This window comes from Oryctolagus cuniculus, chromosome 4, assembly GCF_051225735.1.
Source record: "Oryctolagus cuniculus isolate XC-2025 breed Fujian yellow rabbit chromosome 4, ASM5122573v1, whole genome shotgun sequence".
NCBI lineage: Eukaryota > Metazoa > Chordata > Mammalia > Lagomorpha > Leporidae > Oryctolagus > Oryctolagus cuniculus.
In genome coordinates, this window is record NC_142870.1 from 152,825,262 (window position 1) to 152,845,800 (window position 20,539).

At 37.4% G+C, this 20,539-nt stretch overlaps 1 protein-coding gene across 18 annotated transcripts in view; it reads right to left on the reverse strand.

The window, feature by feature from the left end:
• TBC1D5 (TBC1 domain family member 5) overlaps positions 1 to 20,539 on the reverse strand; it is a 605,221-nt gene that overhangs the window by 211,391 nt on the left and 373,291 nt on the right. For all 18 annotated transcript variants that reach the window (XM_089332288.1, XM_070072843.2, XM_017346738.4 and 15 more), the window contains one exon: positions 16,530 to 16,702. In XM_089332288.1, the coding sequence (XP_089188414.1) occupies positions 16,530 to 16,702 (173 nt within the window). The remainder of the gene's footprint in view (positions 1 to 16,529; positions 16,703 to 20,539) is intronic.

The following is a 20,539-nucleotide window of genomic DNA, read 5'->3' on the forward strand; positions in this document are numbered from 1 at the left end:
AAAAAAAAAAAAACAAGGGTAGAAACTTAAGTCTGGTTAGAAATCTATCAAGTATATACACTGTAATCACCGTTATGAGTGATACATATGAGATTAATTACCAAGTACACTTAACAATGAAGTACAATTTCAGACATGAATTACCAAAAGGCAAGAGGGAACAGCTTATTAGAACAATTAGCGAACAATTAGCTGTAGATACTCAACTTGCCCCTGGCTTACTTGGTTAAGAAAAGAGTTGAAGAACAGAGAAAGACTCAAAGTAGAGAGGCCGCAGATGAAAAATGGAGAGAAACTGAATATAAAAAATGGGTTAACTTAATTCTACGATTTTTACCTATCCCCAGTAAGTCCTGAAACATCCCCCACCAAGCTTTAGACCTACAGTTTGGATTTGAAGGTAGAAGTTACTTACCTTTGGAAATAAGTGTGTTCTGCTAGCTAACAGACTCTAAGGCAAGGTCAATTATATTAGTTTTTTTTTTTTATACATGTATTTTATTTATTCGAAAGGCAGAGTTACACACACACACACACACAGAGAGAGAGAGAGAGAGAGAGAGGAGAGAGGAGAGAGACAGAGAGACAGAGAGGTCTTCCATCTGCTGCTTCACTCCCCAGATGGCCACAAAGACTGGGGTTGGGCCAGGCTGAAGCCAGGAGCCTCTGCTGAGTCTTCCCACATGGGAGCAGGGGCTCAAGCTCCTGGGCTGTCCTGTGCTGCTTTCCCAGGTGCACTAGCAGGAGCTAGATTGGAAGCAGAGCAGCAAGGTCTCAAATGGGAGCCCACACAGACTGCCTGGCCTGGCCCAGCCTTGGTGGTTGCGACCATTTGGGGAGTGAATCAGAAGATGGAAGATCTCCCTGCCTCACCTGCTCCCTCTGTAACTCTGCTTTTCAAATAAATAAATACATCTTTAAAAAAACTGACTTAAATTTGGGTGGAATTTAATTCTTTTCTGACTTTTCTTAGGTATTATTTTATGTGTGTAAAGCTTTTGGGCAATATTTTTGTTCCTGTACACTTAGGTTCAGTTAAACACACCACGACAACGGTCAAGTCATAGTTTTTTAAGGCTTCCTTCAGAGAGTGATCGGTCTAAAGGTGATCCACGTCTGGACAGTAACTTCAAGGCAAAGGTTGCTAACACGTTGTATTGCTTAAGATAGCAAGCTGAAAGAAAGGATTTGTTTTTTTGTCCCTTTGTACTTGTCTGGAAGGATGTGATAAATTTCTGGAAGGAAATGGTAAATAAATTCAATGTTGAAATAAGATCTTAGTAGCAGAGCTAAAACTATGATGAAAATTTTCATATATGCTATATATTTTAGAAGTACTTTCAAGCTAATTGTGAATACTTTGAAGCTAGATATTTTGGAAGAATTTAAAACTACTCAAGTATATTAAATAATAAATTTGTTTTTCTTCTTTTTTGTTTTAAAGACAGTTACAGAGAGGCAGAGAGAGGAGAGAACTTCCATCTAATGATTCACTCCCCAAATGGCCTCAACAGTCAGAGCTGGGCCAGGTCGAAGCCAGGAGTCAGGAGCTGCTTCTTCCGGGTCTCCCACCTGAGTGCAGGGTCCCAAGCAGTTGGGCCATCTTTCACTGATTTTCCAGGTACACCAGCAGGGAGCTGGAATGGAAATGGAGCAGCCAGGACTGGAACAGGTGCCCAAATGGGATGCCAGCAGTGCAGGTGGAGGCTATACCACAGCGTCGGCCCCACTTGATTGTTTTCATGAGTCCAATATATTTACCAGGTTCCAAAACACTAGGGGAAGGAATTTCCAACTTCGGGCAGAATTTTATGAAGGAACAAAGGCACCCAAAGAGGTATCCTGGTGTATGTTACATTGCACTGCCAAATATATGTTATATCTGCACTAAAATAAACTTCTTTTAATTTCATTTCTCATGAACCATTTTAGGCACCCTAATAGTTCTTTTGCTATGGTGCCTGATCATTATGGAAATCACTGATTCCTCAAAGTTCATAAGCCCAATAATTTAAAAGTTTCATACTCAAGTCTTTGCATAATTATACATGACTAGAATACAAGACAACTTGAATAGCAGTCCCTTTGTGTCAAAAGTACAGGAGATTAAAAAAAAGAAAAGCAACATCATCATCAATCACAACAAAACCCAAAACCTAACAAAAAACTGAATTTTGTTACAATTCAAAGAAAATTGTGCCATTATCTTGGGTAGGAATAGTAACTGGTTAGTTCTGAATTCCAGAAGTCTGGTCATTTTAAAGTGGTTTCAGATTACAAAATAGAATAATGTCCAATTAAAGCAGGAGATTCCTGTCTCAGTTATTAAAGAACAAATAAAGAAACAGCAAACATACAGAAGATCTAAACAACGTGATCAATCAGCTTGACCTACCTGACATTTACAGAATATTCCACCCAACAATAGGAGAACATTTTTCTTGTGTGCACATGGAAAAGCCACAAACACAGACCATATTTAGAGCTAAAAAATAAACTTCAACAAAGGAAGAAAGGAAGGATGGGAGGGAGGGAGTGAGGGAAGGAGGGGGAGAGAAGGAGAGAGACTGAGAGAGAGAGAGGGAGAGGGAAAGGGAGGGAGAAAAAGAAAAAAGAAATCATACAAGGTATTCTGGATCATAATGGAATTAAACTAGTAATACCTAACAAACAGAAATTTGGATAATCCCCTAATAGTTGGAAATTAAGAATTATACTTTTAAAAAGAAAGAAATTTAAACAGTGGAGCTTAAGAAAAATGGAAACAGTTAAAATTTTAGGGATGCAGCTAAAGCAGTGTTTAGGGATAAACTTACAGTATTAAAATCTTCTATTAGGAGAAGGCATCTGAAGCAGTGGTTAAGACACCATTTGTGACACCTGCACCTAATACTGGACTGCCTCCACTCTATTCCTGATTCCAGTCTCCACTCTATTCCTGATTCCAGCTTCCTGCTAATATACATACTGGGTGGCGGCAGATGGTGGCTCCAGTAGTTGGATCTTTGCCACCTCACTGAAGACCTGGACTGAGCTAACGGAGTGTAGCATTTTGGGAGTTGAACCACTAGATGGGAGACCTCTGTCTCTTTCAAACAAATTTTTAAAAATCTATTTAAAAAGAAGAAACATCTAAAATCACTAATTTGAGCTTGACCTTAACTTGGAAGAGCAAAATAAACCAAAAGTAAGCAGAAAGAAATAAATAAGAAAGGTAAGAACTGGAAGAAAAGAAACAGAAAACAGAAAAAGAGAGCAAGAAACACATTAATCAAATCCTTTTTAAAAGCTAGTACTTTGAAAAGATCAGTTTTATTGATAAAACTCTAGCCAGATATAACTGTTTTTTTTTTTTTAAAGTTGCAAAAGGCAATTTAGTGGACAAAGTAGTCTTTCAACAAATGATACTGAAAAAGTTGTATATCTATATGAAGAACAAACCTATTACCTCTCACTTTATTTAAAACTGAACTCAAAATGGATCATAGGCCTAAACATATGAAACTATGAAAGAGTAAAGAATATAATGCTAATGGCTTAGGCAAATAGTTACTTGATGTGACACCAAAAATATTTTCCAGAAAAGAAAAAATTTGTAAATTGTATTTATGTAGTTATTTAAAAGGCAGAGATATGCAGAGAGAGAGATCTTCTATCTGCTGGTTCACTCCCCAAATGGCTGAAAAGGCAGGGGCTGGGCCAGGCTGAAGCCAGGAGCCAGGCACTTTGAATAGGTCTCCCACATGGGTGGCAGGGGCCCAAGCACCAGGGCCATCCTCCCTCACTTCCCAGGTGCATCAGCAGGGAGCTGGATTGGAAGTGAAGCAACCAGGACTAGAACTGGAGCCCACGCTGGATACGGGCACTACAGGTGGAGGCTTAGCCTTCTCTTCCACAGTGCCAGCACTGTAAATTAGACTTCACAAATATTAAAAATATTTCCTCTATGGAAAACACTTAAGAGAAATGAGAAAAAATCATAAATGAATTTTCCATAATATGCATTTTCCATGAACTTTTAAAAGACTCCTTGTATAATCTTTTAAGCTGGGAAAAGAGTACATGAGATTTTTTCAGGATTATTTATTTAGGAGGCAGAGAGACAGAGACAGGCAGGTCTCCCACTGTGGCTTCATTCCTTAAGTGTCTGTAATGGCTGGCACTGGGCTGGGAACTCAATCCAGGCCTTCTAGAAGCACAGAAGTAGGGAATCCAAATATTTGAGCCATCACCACTGCCTTCCAGGGACTATATCAGCAGGGACCTAAAGTCAGGAGCCACAGCCAGGGATCAAATCCAGGTTTTTCCACTTGGGACACATGCATCTTGATCATGTTTTTAACTGCATGGCTAACCACCTGTGCTCCCCAATATGTGTTTTTAAATCTTGATTTTTCATTTAAAATGTATTATAATTATCTTTTTATGGAATTATATAGGCTTTGAATGTATATATAAATACATTATTTTCAATGGATTTATTTTTCTATTATCAGAAATATATTAGCTCTCATTTCATATCACAAAAAACATTTTCATAAATAACTTACATACAGATTTTTGTTCCACTGATTTAAGATATTTATGTTTAAAAGTAGAATCGTGGGTCCAAGATCCCTGTCTATCAGGCTTCTCACCTTCCCAACTGCTGCCCAGATTACTTATGTCAACAATGACTAAAATTTTCTCCAATACTTATTAATCCAAATGAAAGCTAAATGCTATTTAATTTTATTTTTTAAGATATTTGAAGAGTTGAGAACTTTTCTTTTTACTTTATGAGTTAGTCTTAACATTTCTAAGAGTTCCCTCTAGAGAGAGAATAAAAGTTTGGTGTACATTTTCTATATATATATATATATTTAGGTTTATTTATATATTTGAAAGGCAAAGTTAGACAACGAGGGAATGACAAACAGAAAGATCTTCCATCCACTGGTTTATTCCCCAAATGGCCCCAATGGCGAGAGCTTGGCTGATCTAACGCCTTGAGCCAGGAGCTTCTTCCAGGTCCCTCCCACATGGATGCAGAGGCCCAAGTACTTGGGGCCATCTTCCTCTGCTTTCCCAGGTGCACGAGCAGGGAGCTGGATTGGAAGTGGAGCAGCCAGGACTCAAATTGGTTCCCATATGGGATGCCTGCACTGTAGGCAGTGGCTTTACCCCACTATGTCACAGAGCCTGCCCCTGTTGATCTTTTAGCTACTTTGTCTATGCACTGAATTTTACTGAGATGAAATCTTAGGGTAGTCGAATTTCAAACTTACCCTTCTAGAATATCCTCCATTGATACTTCCAGAAACTCCATGGTCTTTGGAAAATAGCTTATTTATTTGTGCAAATGTTTCAATGGTCAAATACTTTGTCTAAAGGTTTGTGATCTTCACTTTATTTTTCCTTTCTTTCCATTCAGCCATTGATTCATGCATTCAAAAAATATTAACTGAGTATTTACCATGTGCCAGGTTCTGTTAGAAAAGCATCTGGTATACATTAATGAACAAAAGAGAAAAACTCCTTGCCATTGTACATCTTAGCAAAATTTAAGGCTATTATGTCTTCTGAAAATTGAATGTTTTGGGAGGAAGCACTGTGGCACAGCAGGGTAAGTTGCCATGTGTGATGCTGGCATCCCGTATGAGTGTCAGTTCAAGTTCCAGTTGCTCCTCTTCTGATTCAGTCCCCTGTTAATGCACTTGGGAAAGCAGTGAAAGACAGCGCAAGTGCTTGGGCCCCTGCCACCCATGTGGGAGATCCTGATGCAGTGACAGACTTCTGGCTTTGGCCATTTAGGAAGTGAACCTATGGATGGAAGATTTTTTTCCCTCTCTGTTTCTTCCTGACCCACTAACCCGACTGTAACTCCTTTATTTGCCCTTCAAATAAATAAATAAATCTTAAAAAATCGAAAGTTTAAAGCACAGAAAGGGAGGGAGGGAGGGAGAGAGTGAGAGAGAATCTTCCATCCATTGGATGATTCCCTAAATGCCTGCAGCACCCAGGGCTGGGCCAGACTGAAGTCAGGAGGTCCAAATCGCATCTGCGTCTCCCATGTGATCCACGCACTTGATTCATCAGAAGTAGAGCACGGACTAGAACCCAGGCACCTCCATATGGGATGCTGGAGTTTCAAGAGGCACCTGAACTGCTGGGCTACACTCTTGAATATTTTATTAATACAACAGGATAATTTTTCCTTTCAATGCTTTCTTTGGGAGTACAATTTTTTTTTTGCTATTATTACCATTACTGTATTTCTTTAAGCAACTAGGAATTTATTTTAGCTGTTTCTTTTAAATAGCGTATAGTTGGATGCAGTCTATAAAGTCAGTCAGTCAAGAATATCAATGTCTCATCAGGTTAGCTTAAAGCATTTATGTATATAGTAGCAGAACTATTGTTTCATAGCTTTTTTATCTTCTTTTACATTTCCTTTGTAAGCATTCTGTTCATTCTTTTTGTCGTTATTACTTTTTAGTGAATCTTATTAGGAGCTAGGTATTTTACACAGATCACATACAAATGAACAACAACGAACCTTTACTAAATGCTTACAATATGCCAGGTATTATACTCTATATAATTTTTCTTATTCACTCTCACAATCCTATGGCACAGATACTACTTTACACGGATTTTTAAAAACATTTACTTAAATCAGAAATGCCAGTGAACTAGGATATTTGATTTCTCCTATGTGTACTGATGAACCACATAAACTTTTACACTTCTCACTTTCTTCATTAAGATTAGGTAGATCTAAGGCATAAATGTTTTAACTTACTTTTTCTGCTCTTCAAATGATTATTGTTGACAGTTGCATTCAGCTGTCCAGAGTTAATCATTTCTTAGTGATTATGTTTTTTTTTTTTTCAGCAGTCCTCTTAGACTTGTTCTCCCTTTGCTCTAATGTTTAGCTTTTATACACATCTCATTGGGAAAAGTAAAATTTTACCCAAAAAGGCATGTGGGTGGTACCTTTCCTAAGTTTGTGGATGTGTGACTTGGCACCACCTTTCCTTCTCATCCTGTGTCTATGATAAGATGAACAGTTACTTTGACACTTAAAGTCGGCTTTTCCACTTCAACAATTAACTCTTCTTTTTGGCAGGTCAAGTTTAAGATCAAGGTATCAGATTCCCACGATCAACAATCCCTGCCCATTTCCTTATTTTCTACCCCAGCAGTCTGAACTAAATAAGGCCAGTGTTGGATTCAGACATATTTAAGCCAAAGCTATGGTTTACTTTTGCTGCTGGCTGGCACATCCTATGTGGAAGATCCTGAGCTCTTTTATTGATGATCTATTGTCATGGCAGGGCATCGTAGACTTCCCAGTGCACTTGAACTTCTATCTCTTCCTTATCAGGCTAGTTTCTGATCACCACTAAGCCCCTTTCAATTCTGGGGCTTTGGAAGCTTATCTGTGAAGCTCAGCTTGGCTTATTGTTCAATATGATACATAGTACTTTTTGGTGCTTTAGATTTTTTTTTAAACCCCAACAGTCCAAGTTAAGTTAGAGAGTTGGGGTGGGGCATCTGGACAGCAGTTAAATCTCCACTTGGGAAGGACCACCTTGCAGTGCTTGGTTTGAGTCCCAGCACCTTTGCTTCAGATCTAGCTTCCTGCTAAAGGACACTCTATGAAAGCAGCAGAAGATGGCTCAAGTATTAGGTCTCTGCCACCGGGCAGGAGATCTGGATGGAGTCCTGGGCTTCTGGTGTGAGCATGGTCCAGCTTGGCTGCTGTGGACATTTGGAAGTAAACCAGCAGATGGGAGAAATCTGTCTTTTCTGTTTCTCTGCCTTTCAAGTAAAATGGAAATAATTAATTAAAAAAAAAAAAACAACCAAGAGTGAATGTAAGTAAGCTCAACAGTTCAAAGTTTAGCTTAGCTCTTTGATCTAAAGTAAGCTAGTGTAAGCCTTCATTTCTCATTTACAAAGTGGGGATAATAACAGTACCTAATCCAGTGTGTTTTGAGGACAAACAGGATAATTCATGGAAAGCCTTCAGCATAATGTTTAGGAAATACTCAATGAATATTAGCAGGTATGGATGATTATTTTAAGCATTTCATTTATTATTCTTTTTCATAACTGTTAATAAGTGATAATTCACCAGGAGCAAGGGGAAAAATCTCAATTTCTTTTTTGTGTGTACTATAATTTATTTCTCATATACCAGAATTCAGATCATGAATGGATGACAGAATATTTTTGTCCAATAGTCCTGATTTAAATAAGATTTCCATGTGTGGTTAAATAAGTATGATTGGGTTTACTGAAACTTTGGTAACGAATCCAGTTCAGTAAATGTCCTCATTGTTTTTCCCTTTTAAGGATATGACTGGACTCAACTAATAATTTTCTACTTTTTGCAAAAATGGTGACTGTCATCTCAAAACCTGTTAGGAGACTGGGTTTATATTTACGTACTGGGGAGTCCCTTCACTACTTCAGAGCTGAGCAGGACTCACTATGCTCTGGTTTGTGCTCTTTAGTCTGCTAAAGGCAAGAGCTGAAGGTAGGTGGAAATGTCTACTTCATATTTCTGGTCTTAACTATGACAATCTAATCGAATAAGAATTTCCTGCATCTAAACTGCTGCCTTTTACTTACTGAAGGACATTTCAGTGTGGTTTATGTATACAAGGAAAGAATATTTAACACTTCTCACATTTTACAGATGATCTTTAAGGTCAGGTGCTTTTAAAGTCAGCAAGCCCAGATAAGAATAACAAGTTAAACTTCATCTTTGAATTCTTCAATACTTTAAGTTATAATTCAGGATTATCTACAAACAGCTTTTGGAAACATAAAATTTGGCAACTACTGTATATCTGTGTTTAGTAATGGTGCTTTTGACAACTCATTAGAAACACCAACATAGAGAAGTCACATCATTAGCGCAAAATTTCTGAATTATGTGATCACTGCTTAAGATAATCAAAAACAAAATTGCAGATCATGAAAACAAAAACTCAACTTTTTCAAAAGGAAAAATTCTGGGAGTACATTCAGTGGTATATGAAAACAAGACTCATTGCCTTTTAATTCCTCATGTTTCATGTCTAATATGTTTAATATATAAAATAAAGCACTCTTGAACTATGTTTAGGATACTGTTTACTTAAAAACGTAAGTAACACAAATTTTAATGTGAATATTATATTGACTTCTGATGATTGAGTTAGATTTTTTAATCATATATCTACTTCAAATTTTAATTATATGTCTACTTCAAATATAAGTTTATGAGAAACTTAGTACTCACACATGATTATATGGTATTATGTCAGAATTAATGTATGTGACATAAATATATTTTAAATTATATCACAATATTTAGCAGATTTATCAATAACTAAGAATCTCAATTAACTTACTCATAAGCCACACAGCAAAACAACTGCTAGTCCACGAAATATGAAATAGACATGGAAGATGTATAATAAGCATTTGGGGGATACAGAATTCATCCCGTGAGTGTTATAAAGAGCTCATAATTTAAGAGTGCCAAAGCCCAAGTGTGTTATGAGGGTCTTTCCTCAAAAGTGACATTAATTGCACATCCCACAGATGCTTATTATGTACTCTATTTATATCAAAGTGTAAAATGTAGTAAAAAATTTACAGATTCAATACATTTAAAGGTGTTAATAAAAGTTACTCTACCCCAGCAAATATAGTTAACTTAAATTTCAATTGTATTCTTTCTGTAAGAGAAATACAGCAGTATTAAGTGAAAATAACATTGAACCTCTGCATGAATCTTCTGCAATGAAGACTGTTTGGACTTACAACATGGCTGTGATCAGTGACAGAAGTGTAACACAGATATTTTAGCTACTGTTGCACAAACATAACCCCAAAGTGATGAAAGCATAGGGCGTTCTTACTGTCATGCTTACATGAAAACATTACAAAAATAACCCTGGAAGCCTCTTCAGCAAGTTGGAAATAATGTAATCAAAACTTTGGTCATTGTGCGCTAACAGGTTCTATTATAAAACTTATTTTTTTTTAAAAGGCAAATACCAACCAACAATAAAAAGTAATTCAGGAATTTTTATTATTTGAACCAAAACATGAGCAACCTAAGAGCAACAGGAGAAAATTTTCCATAAATTTAAAGAAAAACCTAGTGCAAATCAATTTTACCATGCATTATTTTATAACATCACATGTTACTTGCAGGTTAATTTTAACCTAAAAGGGTAAGCTGATTTAACAATTGCTAAGAACAACAAAAACTACTACAAAAAATGAATTAAAATTACCTAGGAGCTAATGTCCTTAAATATATAAAATAATAGCCCTAATAAGAAAACTATTGTATAACATATAGGATTTTATAAGTACTTATTCTCATATTTCAAGATAAATGACCATCAATTTACTTAGAATTAGGATAAGCTAATTTGAAATAATGTTAGCCAATCTTAGTACAACTAATATTATATCACTAATTATTAATTCTAATTTTAAGTAATGTTTTTAGCAAAATGCAGTACATAGGTTTACACACAGTACATCTCCCACCTCAGGAGACATGAGAACATATTCTGTCACAACTGGTTTAAGAAAGGAGTAACTAAAATTATTATTCTTAATGACCATTATAAATATTATGAAAGCAAATTTAAGTTATTTCCAAAGTACCAAACAACTTCTACAGGCTAACTAAAATTAGAAACCTGCATTCAATATATGGTATAATTTAGTTTTGCTAACAGCTTTCCTCCACTATAAACATAGGAGCTGTTGCTCATTCTATATAACTCAGTGATATTGCTAACATTTCACCATCCACATAATCATATTGATATTTTCATCATCCAATTTCCTAATTTTGTTGAAAAACTTAATTTATCTGTCTATTTGAAAGTATTTGTTTTGTCTGGTGTTGTGTAGCGGGCAAAGCTGCCCCCTGTGACACTGGTGTCCCTCATTGGCGCTGATTCGTGTCCTGGCTGCTCCACTTCTGATACAGCTTCCTGTTAACGGCCTGGGAAAACTACTGGAAGACGGCCCAAGTGCCTGGGGCCCTGCACCCACAGGGGAGACACTCAGAAAGCTCCTGGCTCCTGGTTTTAGCTTGAACCAGCACTGGCTGGTGCAGCCATTTGGGGAGTGAACCAGCAGACGGAAAATCTCTCTTTCTGTCTCTCCCTCTCTATTTCAAATACATAGAAATCAAAAAAAAAAAAAAGTTTTGAGTGAAAACCAAAATTCTGTACATAGCTGGCATGCAAAAGTACATTTTAGGTGACACGATTATGGATCCTAATGTCGTCTTGAGGAAAAATAGCTTTTTTTGACTGTTAATGAACAACTTAATACATTATCCCTCTTAGTAGTTTTTTTGTCTGTTCTACTTAATATGACTGGGTTAATTCTGTAATTAATACACAGTTATTCTTAAGTGTTGAAAATTAACTGAAATGTGATCCCTGTTAAACATAAGAGTGGGAATAAGAGAGGGAAGAGATATATAATTTGGGACATGCTCAAGCTGACTTGTCCCAAATGGTAGAGTTAGAAACATACCAGGGGATTCCAACTCAATCCCATCAAGGTGGCATGTACCAATGCCATCTCACTATTCCAAGTGATCAATTTCAGTTCACAATTGATCATAATGAAAGGACTAAGAGTCAAAGGGAGCACATAAACAAGTCTAGTACCTGCTAACACTAACCGATAGAATAAATAAAGGGGAGAGTGATCCAACATGGGAAGTGAGATACTCAGCAGACTCATAGAATGGCAGATGTCCTAAATAGCACTCTGGCCTCAGAATCAGCCCTAAAGGCATTCGGATCTGGCTGAAAAGCCCATGAGAGTATTTCAGGCATAGAAAGCCAAGACACTCTGGCAATAGATCTCTGTGAGTGAGATCCCAGTGGAAAGAACAGGTCTTCAAAGAAGGAGGTACCTTTCTCTGAAGGGAGGAGAGAACCTCCACTTTGACTATGACCTTGTCTAAACAAGATAAGAATCGGAGAACTCAGAGGGCTTCCATAGCCTTGGAAACTCATGACTGGAGCATAGGGAGATTACTGATGCCATAGACAGGAGTGTCAATTGGTAAAGTCAACAACAGGAGTCACTGTGCACTTACTCCTCATGTAGGATCTCTGTCCTTAATGTGCTGTGCATTGAGATTTAATGCTATAACGAGTACTCAAACAATATATTTCACTTTGTGTTTCTATGGGGGTGCAAACTGTTGAAATCTTTACTTAATGTATACTAAACTGATCCTCTGTAAAAAAAAAAAAAAAAAAAAAAAAAAAAAAAGAAATTATCAACTCCCAACTTGACTCTCACTGGGATTAAACATGACAATAGGTCTAATCTGATTTCATCATCATTTAAAAAAAATCATCTATTATTTTTCACTTTATGTTTCTGTGTGGGAGCAAACTGTTGAAATCCTTACTTAATGTATACTAAGCTGATCTTCTGTATATTAAGATAATCGAAAATGAATCTTGATGTGAATGGAAGGGGAGAGGGAGTGGGAAAGGGGAGGGTTGTGGGTGGGAGGGACGGTATGTGGGGGAAGCCATGTAATCCATAAATCGTACTTTGGAAATTTATATTCATTAAATAAAAGTTAAAAAAAAAATAGCTTTTTTTTTTTTTTTTTTTTTTTAATTTGAGAAACACCTAGAGACAGAGAGAGCTCCTATACACTAGTTCACTTCCTGAATGCCGACAAGGGTCAGGCTGGGCCAAGTCCTGATTCAGAAGCGGGAATGCTAATTCAGGTCTCCTTTGTGGGTGGCAGGAACCCAACTACTTGAATCATAACCCGCTGCCTCTGAGAGTTTGTGCTGGCAGGAGGCAGACCTGGGCATTGAACCCAAGCACTCTGATGTGGCTTGTGGGCTTCTTAATCCTAACACCTTAATTGCTGGGCCAAAAGTTCTCAACTGCACTTTTATTAACTGAAAACTTGATCATTTTGTATTTGTCCACTGATGTTAATTTGCTCAAACCAGAAACTATATTTCAAATATTAATTTTGACTGTAAAATTAACAACTTCCTTCCAACAAGAATACAGTGGTATCGGCAATTATTTAGATCAATAACACCTGTGCAATATAGAATAAAAAATATTTCAATTTATATCCATGAGATACAAAGCTTCAATATTTATTAAGTTTGAAGATATGCAATTATTGTGCCAAACTGCTGGGATAATTTCTAAATGTTTACACTAAACTGCTATGCCATCTCTTTAGAAAGCACTGGCTTAAACGATGGTTGTTACAAGTTTCCAAACAAGTAGAAGTTCATGTGCTTCAGTGAAGAAAACACAGGAAGTCAAAGAGAGCTAGAGTGGCTCATGAATCACATATCATATTCACACAGCCATGATACCCTAATTAAGTAATGGTAATGACAATGATGGTAAAAGCATTTCCAAATATATAATGAATGTTTGTTTGTTTCTTTTTTTTTTTTTTTTTTGACAGAGTTAGACAGTAAGAGAGAGAGACAGAGAGAAAGGTCTTCCTTCTGTTGGTTCACCCCCAAATGGCCACCATGGCCAGCACACTGTGTCTATCCAAAGCCGGGAGCTAGGCGCTTCCTCCTGGTCTCCCATGCAGGTGCAGGGCCCAAGCACCTGGGCCATCCTCCACTGCCTTCCCGGGCCACAGCAGAGAGCTGGCCTGGAAGAGGAGCAACTGGGACAGAATCTGGTGCCCTGACCAGGACTAGAACCTGGTGTGATGGTGCCGCAGGTGGAGGATTAGCCTAGTGAGCCATGGCGCTGGCCATGAATGTTTACTCTATACTGAACACTATGCTTTTTTGTATGTCATGACTTAATTCTCACTTGCATCTTATATAGTAGGCATCTTTATTTTAAATTTCCATTGCACAAATAAAAAAACAAAGGCTCAAAGTGGTTAGAAAGGCTTGTTTCCTGTCAAAGCCTGTGTGTCTATCTGCTATTTTATATTTTTTTTACCTCAGAGTTTGTAAAAGTCATCAATAAGAAATGTACAGATGGGATAACAGCCTAGATAGCACACAGGGCTATAAGAAAATTCAAGCACACAAACTTGCAAGCACCCCACAAATAGAAATAAAACCCAATTAAAACATGAAATGGGACATGTGAAATCCTTGCACTATAAAGTGTAATAAAGTTCAAGTTGAAACAATGAGTAACTTCTTCTTCAAAGTTTAAAAAATACATATATATGTACATATTTTAATAATGCTGATGAGAAAAATATGGGATGGACCAGCATTGCAGTGCAGTGGTTAAGCTGCCACCAGCATTGACGTGATCCCATACATGTGCCAGTTCCAGTCTGGGCTGCTATTTCCAATCCAGCTCCCTACATGCACCAGGGAAAGCAGCAGGGGATGGCCTAAGTCCTTGGGCCCCTGCCACCCACATGGTAGACCCATATGGAATTTCTGGCTCCTGCCTTTGACCTAGACCAGCTCTGGCATTATGTCCATTTGTGAACCAGTGATAGGAGATTCTCCACCCACTCCCCCATAACTCTGATTTCCAAATACATCAATCTAAAAAAAGAGGGGGGTACATATACTGTAGCTATGGTTACTGTAAACCCTAGTATTGACTGAACAAATTAAGAGTGAGTATGTGATGGGTCATGGACCGTTACTGGGAAGGAACTGGTCAAGATGTCAAAGAAACTATGAATAAGTACTAGAAAACTGAGAGACTAATGTCTGAAAGGAGACTAGAACATGCTGGTTAGGCATTCCTATCTCCAAGCCCACATCATAGCACTGCAGTATAAAAAGAGGCAAAGTATTGGAAAGCATTTCAAAGAGATGAAAATACGTTCTGTATCAATTTTCCTCAATATTTAAGATCAATCTCTAGACTTTAGCAAACAATTTTTGAAAGTTTAAATAAATTTTTGTATTCGAATATATCAATTCTCAAAGTGCACAGTGTAGAGGAAGATAGGAATTTAATTCCTAACCTTGTCACTAGCCATTTTAAAATAAATTTTTATGTGTATAAGCACAAACACACTAGTTACAGTTGTAGGTGTAAATAGCAATTCATTAATAACCTACAGAGAGCTACCCAATACCTATGTATTTTTCATTTCCAGTGGGAATGATGCAACCATTTTCAATGCTAAGGTCAAGCTTAAGTCACAGAAATGAAAACAACCGTCATTAAAAAAGGAAATCAGACTTCCTTAACCATAGTTCAGGGCTTCCAGAGAAGAAAAATAATGGAGATTATTACTAACAAAAGACTGTGTATAATAAGAGAACATAAATAAAACACTCATTGATTCTCTTCTCTGGGTTAATAAATAGCCCCACCATGGTCTTAAAGTTTTGACTTCTTTGAGATTCTCTGTAATTCAAACAATGAATTCATATTTAGTGAGCACCTACTATATATAACTTAACAGTATCTTATTAACTTTACATTTTACCTAATGGAGAGGCAGGGTGTTGCTGAAAACATCTACCAAGAAACTGCTCTTCACTGGATATGAATGTTTTATAATTTCAACATAAAGGACTCTGTTGTCTGCAGCATTACACAGCTAATAAATATTAATTAAAACCATTATTTGTCTAATTTGCCACTGAAAATGTATCCCTCCCCATTTCTACAGAGTGACTAAGTCTCTATTCTGCTACAGCCTGTTATACAAGGAAAGGATAATGACTCTGACTTGACCAGTACATATTGTATGCATTTGTTGAAATGTCACACTATACCCTGTAAGTATGTACAATTATTAAATTAATGAAAAAAATTTTTAATTGTTTAAGGAGATACAAAGGCTAAGTAAACTGATTTGATCTTGACACACTGAATACATGTACTGAATTACCAGACTGTTCCCCATAAATAAGTACAATTAAATGTTTAAAATAATAAAAGAAGTTATGTAGCCATAGAAAACAAACGTACTGATCACTGAGAGGGACGTCTGTCTTACTGAGAGAAATCTACCTCTGATGGTAGAGCAAAAGATAACCACATGATAAAATGGAAATAACACGAGTATCATTTAAGATTGTTTGGGTTTGAGGCTGACTTCATGTATACACTGTCTGTGCAAGGCTGCACTTCTCGGAATGCTTGGTTTAATGATCTGCTGTTACCATCTTGAGGTTCTTAACTGACTTTTTTTTTTCAAAAGAGGCTTGTATTTTTCTTTTATAGTGGACTCTGTAAATTATGTGGGCAATTCTGTCTGGGTTTGAATTATGACGTCATTGTTTAATATGTTTGAAGTTAGTGTAAACCCTAGTTTCTTCATCTGTAACAAAGGTATAATACCCACCTAATAGGATTAGTGGGAATATAAGATGAGATATTGAATGTGAATATAATGGGCTTAGAACGTGGTACACAGGACCAGAAAAGAGATGTGAAATAAAATGAAGCTGGAACAACTCTTGTTCCTATTTCTAGGAATCTCAGACATTTAAAAACTTCTGTATATCATAATTATGTATAGTTAAAATTTAGACTTTAATACTTACAAGCCGTATATCTGTGGTGCGATTTCTAGTCTGTTCAAGTGCATGTAAAGCTCAATATCATGCTTCTTCAGGAGATGATCCTGGATCTGGTTGACTTTTGTAACAATAGCAATTGTTGGCCCTAAGTCCTGTGGTCTAGCAAAGGGTATAGGGGTCATCAGCGTTTCTTTTCCCTAAAACCAGGAAAAATAAAATATGTGTTATTTCTTATGAGACTAACAAATATATGGACATAATTCTTTAATGAAAGTTTAAACAAGAACAAAAAGTACTTTAATTATCTCACGACAAATACTTAAAAGGTAGAATCATATGCTAATAGATAATTAATTGTACTCCTAAGGAAAAGTCCAGGAATTGCCTTCCACAGTATCTTCCACCTGCGTTCTCTGACCAGTTTTCTCTTGTGACAATAAGTTCTGTAAGGTAGTTTTGGCTAGAGGTAGTGGTGGCCATTACAGTCTCTTTGCCCACGGTCAGTTTATCTGATCAGCCATTGCATATAAATGGATTCTTGTGGCATAAAATTCAAACATGAAAAACAGTAAATGACAACTTTTCTACTTTGAGCTAACAAAACTATAAAAAAGGAACTCAGAATTAGAAAGGAAGAAGCTTTTGTCAATTTACATAGCCAAGTAAAATGATTTTAAAACTGTCCAGATCAAAAGTATACCTCACTTAAAAAATAAGACCTATGTTTGGACACCTATTCTTCCTATCCTTCCTTACCAAATGGAAGGGAGATTTATCACCAATTCCTAATGCTTTCATGTAAACTTCAGCTTTTCACGTAATGCCTTTCACGTAATGTCCGGTGATTTCTCCTAACAGATGGTGTCTGACCTTTCTCCTGACACTCAGTCCTCGGTTTCCACCTCTCCAACACTGACACTCACAGCACCTGTTGTGATTTTTGGTCTGCCATTCATTCTCAGTCAGCTTCTCTTCCGCTTTCCAACTGCTGTTTTTTTATATAGTTCCGGTGCTAGGTGCATTCTCTACGCATACTCACATGCTATCCCCAAGTGATCTCAATCACGCACTGCTTCTACCGATGCGTGTGTTCCCAATCTGTATTCTTAGCCTAGAACTCTTGAGTGCCTCCCATAAATTCAAATGTTGGCAAGAAGTCCTGGATTGCTATAAGGTTTCTAATTTTGTAGGCCTACAACTGAACTTAACATCTTCTGCTCAAAAACATGTTCTTCCTTTCACTTATGCCCACCTCAAGCTTCCTTTAAATTTTGCCAATTTTAGCTCCTCAGTACCACTTTTACCTGTCCCCTCTTCTACTGCCCAACTGTCACAATGTGATAATGTGATTTAGGGCCCTAATTATTTCTTTCCTCCTTACTGCTCTACCTGCCTCTAAATTTATTGTTTATTTAATCTTGCAAAGTATGCAAGGTGATCTATTTAAAGTAGAAAATAGAGCTGGCACTGTGGCATAATGGGTTGAACCGCTGTCTGCAATACCAGTATCCCATATGGGTGCCGGTTCCAGTCCCAACTGCTCTAATTCTCATCCAGCTCCCTACTAACGTAGCTGGGAAAGCAGTGCAAGACAGTCCAAGTTCATGGGCCCCTGTACTCATGTGGGAAATCAGGATAAAGCTCCTGGCTCCTGGATTCCATCTGGCCCAGCCCTGGCTGTTGTGGCCATTTGGGAAGTGAATCAGCAGATGGAAATCTGTAGGAAATACTACACAGAAAATCCCAGAATCCCACATCATACCACTTACTAATCAGCAAGTAGAATAATCAGAGGAGAAAGAAAGTGTAGGTTTAAGGGAAGACTTAGTGAAAGACATGCATTTCCAGAATCATCTCAAAGTCTTAGAAAAAGATGTGCTCCTTCGTACTCCCTACAGTACAATCCCCTGTGTCTTTATCTAAGACCATGTTAATTTTTATAGCTCAATTCGCTTGTGTTAATTTGGAAAGACAAGAGAAAAGGAAACCTCTACATAGGTTGAACATCCCTAATTTGAGAATCTGAAATCTGAAATGCTCTGAAATCTCCCATTTTTTGAGCACTGACATTATGTCACAGTGGAAATTTCCATACCTGAGACTGTGACTCGTTATGACCCAAATGCAGGCACACTAAAATAATTGTATACAATTAACTTTAGGCTATGGTTATAAGGTATATCGGAAAGAAAAGTGAATTTTGTGTTTATACTTGGGTCCTATCCCAAATATATCTCATTATGTATATGCAAATACTTTTAAATCCAAAACACCCCAAATCCAAATACTTCTGGTCCCGGGCATTTTGGATAAGGGATACTCTGCCTGTACTGCAGGCCCTTGTTATAAAAATGAAATGCACAGGCACTTGTTTTCTGATTAACTCCCTGCTAATGCGCCTGTGAAACCAGCAGAGGACAGTCCAGGAGCTTGGGCCCCTGATACTCAAGCGAGAGATCCGGATGGAGTTCCAGGCTCCTGGTTTCAGCTGCTAGGCCCCTGAGGCCATTTGCTGAGTGAATCAGCTGACAGAAGATCTTTCTATAACTCAGTACAGATAAATAGATAAATTTAAAAAAATATACATTTTGGTCATGAAGTTTACTTCAGGGGTGGATCCTGTGTGGCTGGATTCTTGTCAGTGTCGGGTAGAGACACTGGGCTAAGGTGATGTTTCTAAAATCACACACAACACAGATCACTGTATCTATTCATCTTTTAAGCATCTTGAGTAAACAGACTTATACAGAATACAATCAATAGCTTCGAGAGAACTGATCCTAAATTTAGTCGAATCATGTTTAACTTAATCAAATCATATGATCAATTTCTATTTTGAATAGAATGAATTGTTGGGCCAGCACTGTGGTGTAGCGGGTAAACCAGCATCCCATATGGGCATCGGTTTGAGACCTGGCTGCTCCACTTCCCATATAGCTCTCTGCTATGGCCTGGGAAAGTATAGGAGATGACCCAAGTCCTTGAGCCTCTGCACTCATGTGGGAGACCTGGAAGACTTCTCTCTCTCTGCTTCTGCCTCTCTGTAACTCTGCCTTTCACATAAATCAATCAATCAATCTTCAAAAATCAGTAGCATATGTAATTTTTTTTCAAATTCTGTACTTGATAGGGACTCACATGTAGGCTAAGAACTATGCCTATACAAACTGTACTTTGAAAAGATTTCCCCTGTGCATAGAATACTTAAAATCTCGTAATTTAAAGAAACTAAAAAATGGGGCCAGCACTGTGGCACAATAGGTAAAGCTGCTGTGTGTGGAACCCGCATCTCATATGGGCGTTGGTTCCAGTTTGGGCTGCTCCACTTCTGATCCAGCACCTCAGAAAGCAGTTGAAAATAACCCAAGTGCTTGGGGCCCTGCACCCAAGTGGGAGACCCAGAAGAAGCTCTTGGTTCCTGGGTTCAGATCAGCCCAGCTCCAGGCACTGTAGCCATTTAGGGAGTAAACCAGCTGATGAAAGACGTCTCTCTTTCTTTCTCTGTAACTCTGCCTTTCAAATAAATAAATATTTTTAAAAAAACTCAAAAGTAATGTTCATAATCACTTAAATGCTAAATAACTTATCATACAGTAAAATCAAAAGAGAAAATAAATAAAATATAAATATGAACTTGAAGCAGGAGTATCAACATTAAATACAAGGTAGAACTGAGAAAATGTAACCTTCATGCTTCAAATACTCAGTTTCTGAGATACTGTGAATCAATTACAAAATACAAAATGTCCCCTGCATGAAATTCTGACCATTGTTCAAACTTTTAATGCTCATATAAGTCTGTAACTTTATCACGTCACTAACCTAAGAACACAGATTCCATTCAAAAAATATTTTGCTAAATATGTTTGCAGGTTTCATCTTCAGCAGCCTTTACAGAATGGAACATGCTGATGTAAGAAGAGATACTTTAACACCCAGGGCAGGAGTCAGAGGAAGTAGTTCAGGCTTTGCAGGTCATATAGTCTGTGTTTTAACTACTCAAGTAGCAGTTACTACCATTACTACCAAAGTAA